The following is an 8802-nucleotide window of genomic DNA, read 5'->3' as shown; positions in this document are numbered from 1 at the left end:
AATGTTCTACATTTTAAAAGGAACACAAGTAAACGCTCTATGACACCTTTTGAGCAAATAATAATTTGTGTGACTATAGAGCATTAATAATTGATTGCAAAGCTCATGTTAAACAAATGGACAATGATATTTTAATAGAAAAATGATATTTTAATAACTTTTTTTTAACAACTTTTTTACGATAGAACATATGTCATTATTTTATTGGTCTATTTGAATTTATTCTAAAAAATATTTGAAACATACCAATTACAAAGTTATAAAAAAATAATTGTTAAAAAGATTTTTTTTCTAAACAAAGGACATTGGTCTGAATTTCTCTTATTGACCATTTTTGTACTTTATTAAAAGATATGATTGCTGAAGAAAAAAAAAAGAAAAACACAAACCAGTTATTTTCTTAAAAAGAGTATTTTGTAAATTAAACTCAAGGTTCATGTGACCGTAAATCAAAGCAAAGTTTCGTGGTTGATGGACTATATAATTAGAAGGGTTATATTAAATCACAGGAGAAGGGGAAGAGAGAGAGAAGTGAATGCAAAATGGAAAGAAGCAGGTGGAGAACTGGTCACCAAATGAAATGATGAAGGTGGCGAGATGGTGGAAATTGTCTTGTCGGGTTTGAGTCCCCTTGCTCCAAAATTGAGATCCAGTGGAAGAAGACAAATCTGTGACAGAGACGAAAGCTTTGTTCTCCTTCTTGTATTGTGAAGGAAAGATAAACAGATAGATGGGGTTCTTATCTACAGAAAAAATAAGAGTGCGTTATTTTAGCATGTTGTGGATGCATGATGATGATGTTTTGCATGTCTGGGGCAAGTTTTATACGTCTGTTTATGCTTGTCCTTGATGTTGAACGCATATCTGTTGACATAGCTTCTACTATGTTTATGTAGAATCTTAATGAAAAACAACATGAAGTAGAAGAATATAAAATGATTAAGGAAACAAGAATACTGGCAGTGTTTGTTTGTGGTCATACATATGATTGCTTGCAGTTGGGTAGTGGGGGAACTATCAAGTGATCAAAGATGGTGGGGCCAGAAGTTTCGGTGTAGGAATCATGAGAAGTTGAGAACAGAGAGTTTATCTGGGATGTAGATAAATGCGTATGTCATGAGTTTCTTGCAGTTTTGTAAGTTGTAAAATGACAGTTTGAGCCACCAGCAGAGTTCAACAAAAAAGAAGAGTTTCTATCTGCAACTGTCACGTTAATCACGCGCCTTCATGTCAATGTTTTATAGTTTATCTTTCTTGCCGTGTTCCATGAGTCACTGAATCTTCATATATGGAAACAAACACTTACAGAAGAAATGTATACTTGTGTGGCCACTCCTTCTAAGTTCTTCACACATTCATGCACAAATATTTATGAGACCTGTTAGTTATGTACAACAAATTGAATCATCGTTTTCACAAAAGACGATAAATTATTATAAAATGAAATATCGGATAAATGATTAATGTGACAGGTAAAAGGGAAAATATTATAAGAAAATACTGGATATTTATGATATCTAGTTGTATATGTATATTCATTCTAATATATTATTTGTTACAGCAAATATTTATTAATAGGGAAAAGGGATTTTTAATCAGAAAGGAAGTGTACGGAGAATTAACAAATTATAAAAAGTAGGAAAAAGAAAAAGTCACCTATGCAGATTCAGAGAGGGAATATATTTGTTCTGATGGAGGCAAAGGGGTTGCAACCAAAGTGACCTTTCCTACTGAATCATGAGGAAAGGGAATGTTGATATATATATATATATATTAACTTGTCTAACCATGATGATTGATTAATGTTACTCGTGTTATAGCTAGTTGCCTTTTTATTTATTTTAAAATTGGTAAAATGAGGACACAATCTAAAAATTATGACGTTAAGAACATACCAAGAATATATCAATAGAGACTCGCCTAAAAGATTAATAAGAAAAGATGGAAGTTAATCTCTGACCGTGTTTAGAACCGAAAGGAAAGACTCATTTTCTTTATATGTGGAGACATAAATGTATTACATAACTTTGTGAGACAATTTTAGCTAAATAAGGTTACAAAACAGTTTGAAAAGTGTTTTATTTGCATGGTGGCACAACATATACGAGATTATATGATATATGAAGGGATAAAAATTAAAACAACGTCAATCTAGTCTTTTAAGCATTTGTGGGGTCTGTTTTTTCCGCTCAAATAGTGAAAGTAAGAAATAAAGATGACAGACCGGAAGCAAGGAAAAGCAATTCTTCAATTTCTACTTTGCTTTGCTTTCTCTTTCCCATTCTATGACATGATGCAGAATTGCAATGAGAGTTGATGCTCAGTGGCATTTAGCACGGATTTGAGGGCTCAATCTCCAAAAATCATAAAGATAATAAACAAAAAAAAAAAAAACCTAAGCTTTAGATGCCACATTTTTCTCTCTCTAGCTCATTCAAACGTTGACAGTGTTTCATTAAACATACTTTCAAACAACCCTTTTTCAGACACCAAATCACACCACACTGTAACTAATTATTGCAAAAGAACCGAGTAACATAGAAATATAGAGGAAAATTAATGTATGTGTATATTTAGAGAGAGAGTGCAGACTACAAACTGGGCCTTGATATTGCAGACTAATTTACTATTGCAAAGGCTATATGCCAGTCACTGCCACTATGTTGTGTTTTGTTGTGTATTTTGCATTGATCAGTAACTGAAGGAACCTGAGACTCAGCTCTCTGATGATGGCCAGAGTGTGACACGCTAAGACAGTGGTTATGAGTTGGTTCTTTTTTATTAACCAAATACGTGAAAAAACAGAAAATCAAAGCTAGTATCATAGCATTAAAGTTCCCCGATATTAATCAACAACAGTCCAAAAACCCTTCACGTATCCCACAAAAAATATCGAGGGAAACGCTAATCTTATCACCGGCCTCCTGAGAAAAATGCTATGTAAAGACAAAACTACAGTTCATCAAATTGATCAATACCAGACTTCAATTTAATTCCTCTAGAAACAATTAATTTTATTGTGAGCACATTCTCGATTATCTGGAAACAAATTATAATGACAGCCCAATTTCTAGCTCTTCTGTTGAATGTGTACATGAAGTGTATGTAATAAGCAAGAGAATCAGCCATTGCTTGATAAATGTAGAGACTGTCACGACGCGTATAAATCGGCAAAATTAACGAGCGAGATATCTAATATTGAATATATTGACTAAAAACTGAGACATTTATATTGAACAACAACTATTTCAATTGATATGAGTATATATGAACACATAGTTATGTTCTTACAGTTCTTAAATTTAACTATCCTTTCTGTTACATATATGATATATGATATGATGTGATATGATGATTTGAAGGAAACATAAAGAAGAAAACTACCTAATTAAGAAATTAAAAAAACATGCAACTAAAGGATTCTAGACAATTATAGATTTGTCCTATCTACTAATCATAGCTTCTTCCTTCTCCTTGCAAGATTGAAAAAAAAGCAGCTCTACCTCCAACTCTAAGTCGTCCTTAGTCAAATCTAGGGCAAAGCGGTGTATGGTTGCTGCTGCAAATCTCCCCAGGCAAGGGCACCAGTCCAGCTGTTGTTGTTGTTTGCATCGTTGCTAATGTGGTTAACATTGGCACCACCATTGCTTGTTGAAGGAGACACTGAGGGAAAAGAATTCCCAAAGAACCATTCAGTGGATGATGCAGTAACTGTCTCCCCACTTGGACCACCATTTATGGAACTGCCAGCTGGCAAGTTCTCTGGCTTCGAAATTGCAAGGTTCTGAAACGAAACCGGTTGTAGCAGCTTCTGATTCACAAACCCATTCAGCGCAGCGCTGCTCTCACCTTTCTGGCTGTCTCCACCGAACATCATTGTCGCCATGCGCTGCTGCTGCAGCTTCAGGTGCAAGTCCTGGTTGATGTTGCTCAGCGACTCAATTGAAGAAGCAAGGTTGCTGTGGACGTTCATGGCTTCCATGTTCTGAAGGGTTTGCATTGCACTGTTCAATGGATCAGAGAGTGAGGCCCTCTCTGACCTACGTAGAGCCCAGAGGTCAGGGTTGGGCGGAACAAGACCCAAGAGAGGGTTTGAAACAGCAGCAGGGGGGTCAAGCTGGAAGGCAGACAAAGCAGAAAGAGAACTGGTGGAAGATGATGCAACGTCCCCAAAAGAAGAGAACTGGTTGAACACCCCAGTGGGGGGTGTTGGGAGGTGTTGAGTGTTGAAAGTAGCGAGCCTGGAGGGAAAGGGTATCCCTCCGAGGTTGAAGTCAACGGAAGGAGGAACTGAGAGACCATGAAAATTGAAGTCTTTAGGGTCACAGGAGAGTCTGGAGGAGGAGGAGGATGAAGCGGAGGAAGAAGGTTTAACCTTTTTGTTCTTCCTGCAACCCCCTCCTATTGGGACGTTGCGCAAGGCACCCCCGTTGGTCCAGTACCTCCTGCAGGTCTTGCAGAAGTGCCTGGGCTGTGTGAGGCTGTAGTTGTTGTAGTAGCAGAACTTGGTGTTTGGTGAGTCACATCTGGGGCACTTAACACCTTGTTCCGGTGGCGGCCTCGTCGTTTTGCGGCCCTCAGTGAGCTCATGGTCTTTTGGTGTTGGTGGCATGCCTTCTGGTGGTACCATTGAAGGAAGAGAGAGAGAAAAGAAGGATAGGTATGTAAGTATATATGTATATGTATATGTATATATGTAGAAAGAGAGAGAGAGAGAGAGAAAGAGAGATCTGTGGTGTGGGGGATGGGAAAGGTTAGATGAGCTTGAGTTTCAATTGAATGATTTCATGCAGGGTGAAAGAAGAAGAGGGGCTTGAATGTTGATGGGGGCTTGTGATCCTCATCAAAGAGAGTGATATTGAGAATTGGTATGTGAGTGAATGAGGTGGGTGAAGTGGGCTTTTAAAGGTATCAGGAAATGGAGAAAGGTATAGGTTTAGACAAATGTATATGCAAGGGAGGAGACAGATCTCACTAGAAAGAGGATATCGTGTATATTGAGGAGAGAGAAACAGACAAGATTTAGAGAGAGAAGGTAAACGAGAGAAACGTAGGCAGATGATGCAAACTGTTATGGCAGTGTGTAATTATATCCACCACTTCTAATATAAACAAAAATTATGCACAATTTTAGCTGCTCTTCATTTTAATATCATATTGGAATTTGTTCAATAATCTCAAGAGAATACTTACTTCCTCCCACAGTTTTTATATTACCACTTTTCTCTTTCTTTTCCATACCACTAATTTTCTTTAACTACTCTCCTTCTCTTTTTCTGCTCTTTTAATGGAAAAATTTGCTGTAAAACTACCACTTAACAAATACTAATAATTGTGGTCAACAACATTCAAATCACAAGTAAAACCACAGCCCTCATAAGCTTAATCAAAATGTGTTAGCAGCTGTTTTAAGAGCAACAACATTAATTTGGATGTAAGAAAAGATAATTTTACTAATTGAGATTACAATGTAACAATACACTTGTATCGTGATTTCCAAAGTAATCCTTTAATCAATTATAACATTTATTGATTCTTTTAATCAGCATATTAAAGACTCCAATTAACGACACCATTTAATAAATACTTGGAAAAAAAAATTATTCCAGAGCCACCGTTTAATAAATACTTGGAAAAAAATAATCCTTTTAATCATTTTTATACGTCAAAGAGATTAAGTCCTATTTCTCAAGGCAACACATATTTTATGGCTAAATGATAAATAGTGTAAATATGTTGGTATGGATTGTAATTCTTTATTTTCATAATGACAAATATATAATTTGTGTTTGTCATGATTTTTCTTTTCAATGTAAAAAAATATAGATCAAACTTAAACTATTTAAAAATAGAATAAAATGAAATTAAAAACGCATGTTTGGATGGCAGGTGAAAAAAAGCTGTCTACATAAACCCAATCTAATACAACATGTGTAACTAAATCTAATACAACATGTTTTTACATCTGTTTTTGTATGGATTATAACGTAAAAAAACAATCAAAACATGCGTTTTTAAATAGAAAACAAATACATTATGAGTGATTCCAAGTTCCAAATTATTAAACATATTTTGTTGTATAATTAGTAACTGCAGCTTCCTTTCTCAGGACTCAATTAAAGAAAAAGGAAAAGAAAAAAACATTTTCATCTCACTCCAAGACATATGTCTAACAACAAACTTTTTGGTCGTCATAGGTGTCCTTACTTTCTCATTTAAGTTACTTATTCCTTGATTTTGAACCTTTTTGTTTGAATATAATTGGCAAATTTTCAGCCACATATACTTTTTTGTGGACCAAAAATATCATTCTTAATCACTTTAAATACTGTTCAAATTTAATTTTTCCACCTTAATTATCTATAATTAAAACTTAAAAGTACCTTGAGCAACTCAACCTGTAGCAATACATAGAAACAAATTTGAGGCATAAACTGTCAAATTCAAGGAATCAAACTAAGTATTTGGTAAATAGTCTCAAAACCAATAATTTATGTTTTTAAGTCTCAGATTTTCTGTTTATTTTTTATTTTCCATTCATTATATTTATTATTTTTGTATTATTTTTTTTACAAAGAGTGCATATACTTCCTTGCAGTGAGATAATTTTCTTCTAATTTCCACCATACAATATTTTGATATTTAATGCATTTATTTATCTAACTCGTATATTTGTTCTTTTCTAAATTTGTTACTACATGTTTCATCTTATTTATTACTTTCTTTGCTTTTGTTTTACTTTAATCAGGTAATTGGTATTTCTCATATTTGGTAAATTTAGCAGCATGTGAAATTAATTTCTTTTGAAAAAAAAAAATAGAGTGATTGGTAATTTATGTTTAATATATAATACATAGATAAAACATAACCAATTTTCCTATGTTCTCTATTATAATAAAATTCATAATTATAAAAGAACTACACATTTGTAATACCACCGTTTGTAGTTCATTTCCATGCCCATAAAATAATCTATTTTAAAAGAGATGCACATAGAAACATTTTTTGAAAATTAATTTCATTTGCAAGATGGTGCATGAGCTTGCATAGCATAGCAATGTTGTTAATAGAATAATATGAAGAAAGTAAAAATAGTTTATTAATAAATGATTAATTATTAATAGAAATTTAAACTTTGAAGTGAACAGCGTTATAGGCGAGGAGTAAAAGGAGCACAACAGTGGGCGCTCTGCACACTGCCAGCACCTTGTCTATTTCTTTCCTTGAAACGTCCCTTTAGAAGTAAAGATTACTTTTTAACTTATTTTGAAGAGCCCAAAAAAAGCTTACACGTGTTATATTTCCTACACTAGTTCATTTCACGGATCATTAACTCTTTGGTTAATTCTTGCAATTGGTGATCTGATTTGGGTTGCAGTACATGCTTCGTCACAACTTCCATCCTTTTCTTTCTCACTCAATTCAACACCAATTAAGCAATGTTTTATAAAGTCCTCTTCTGAAAATAAAGTTTGACTGTGAAAACGAAAGAAGGTGAAAAGTGAATTTGTTTGGAGTAGAAAGAAGAGAAGAAAAAATGAGAGGAAAATTTTTAATAGATTTAACTCTGATAGAATAATTTTAGTTGTATATTAAACGTAGTTAGAAAATAATTTATAAAATAAATTTTAAAAATAATTTAATGTAAAAAGTAAAAATTATGAAAATGTAAATTAAAGTTAAAATTAAATTTAATTATATATTACATATACATTTAAAAATATATGATAAATTCATTTAAAATTTAATTAATCAATTTTAATTTTTTTCTTATAAAATTATTTATCAAACATTAAAATAAGTTATTTTATAAGATATTAAATTTAAATTATTTATTATATCATTATTTTAAAATAAATATTTTATTATATTTATCTCAATATAATTAATTTTATTCAAATATATAACTTACACACATTTGATTATATATTTTGTGAGAATTAATTACACTATATCATGCAACTTTTGTTTTTTTCTTTCTTCGCTGTAAAGAAGAAAAAGTTTTCAAAAAAATTATTATTAATTTATGTGTAGATTTGTTTGAAATATGAACTTGTCATGCTTTTCTTCATTTTAGAGTTGGATACAAACAATATTATATCACTAGATGTTACGATTGTATGGTACTGGCCCAAAAAAGAAATGGGGTTGTAAAGTTGTTTAGATGAACTGATTTGTATGAATTTCCATAGACAGATTTGAAAGATTGATATCTTTTAAGTATTTAAATAAGTGAATAGAATAAAACGTCAATCTATGTTAAATTAGAAGAATAATTTTCTCTTTTGCATTGTATTTTTTTTTTTTAAACAACTAATTCTCAAATTTAAAATAATTTATCGTCAATTCAAATTATTATTAATAGTAATTATTAATATTTTATTTAAACTCAATTTAGTTTAATACCATTTTTTAATTTTAATTTTTTTATTTTAAATGCCAACTCATATTTTATACACATATTAAATTAGTCTATTAATATACATTAAATGAATTTGTTAATTTTTTTATTAAATGAATCTTGTAATATATATTAAATAAATTTATTTATACATTAATTAAAAAGTTTATTAATAAACATTACACCAGTATAATAATAAAATATTAAATAAGTAATTTGACGTTAAGAATATACATCAGGTGGTTCTGTATCCATAAACTAATTAAACAAGTCTTACAATATACACTAGATGATTTTATCCATACATTTATTAAATAAGTTTAGTCATATATATTAGACAAGTTTGTTTATATTATATTATATATATATATATATATATATATATATATATATATATATAT

At 31.5% G+C, this 8802-nt stretch overlaps 1 protein-coding gene across 1 annotated transcript; it reads right to left on the bottom strand.

Moving 5' to 3' along the window:
- Positions 1–3356: 3356 nt before the first annotated feature.
- LOC106754453 (dof zinc finger protein DOF5.7-like) lies at positions 3357–5190 on the bottom strand. The gene has a single exon (XM_014636466.2). It carries the CDS (start codon positions 4628–4630, stop codon positions 3533–3535), a length of 1098 nt encoding a protein of 365 aa, XP_014491952.1. The 5' UTR covers positions 4631–5190; the 3' UTR covers positions 3357–3532.
- Between the last annotated feature and the right edge of the window lie 3612 nt (positions 5191–8802).

Source organism: Vigna radiata, unplaced genomic scaffold, assembly GCF_000741045.1.
Source record: "Vigna radiata var. radiata cultivar VC1973A unplaced genomic scaffold, Vradiata_ver6 scaffold_216, whole genome shotgun sequence".
Classification (NCBI taxonomy): domain Eukaryota; kingdom Viridiplantae; phylum Streptophyta; class Magnoliopsida; order Fabales; family Fabaceae; genus Vigna; species Vigna radiata.
Note: the sequence above shows the minus strand (reverse complement) of the source record. Positions and strands in the feature narration are given on the sequence as shown.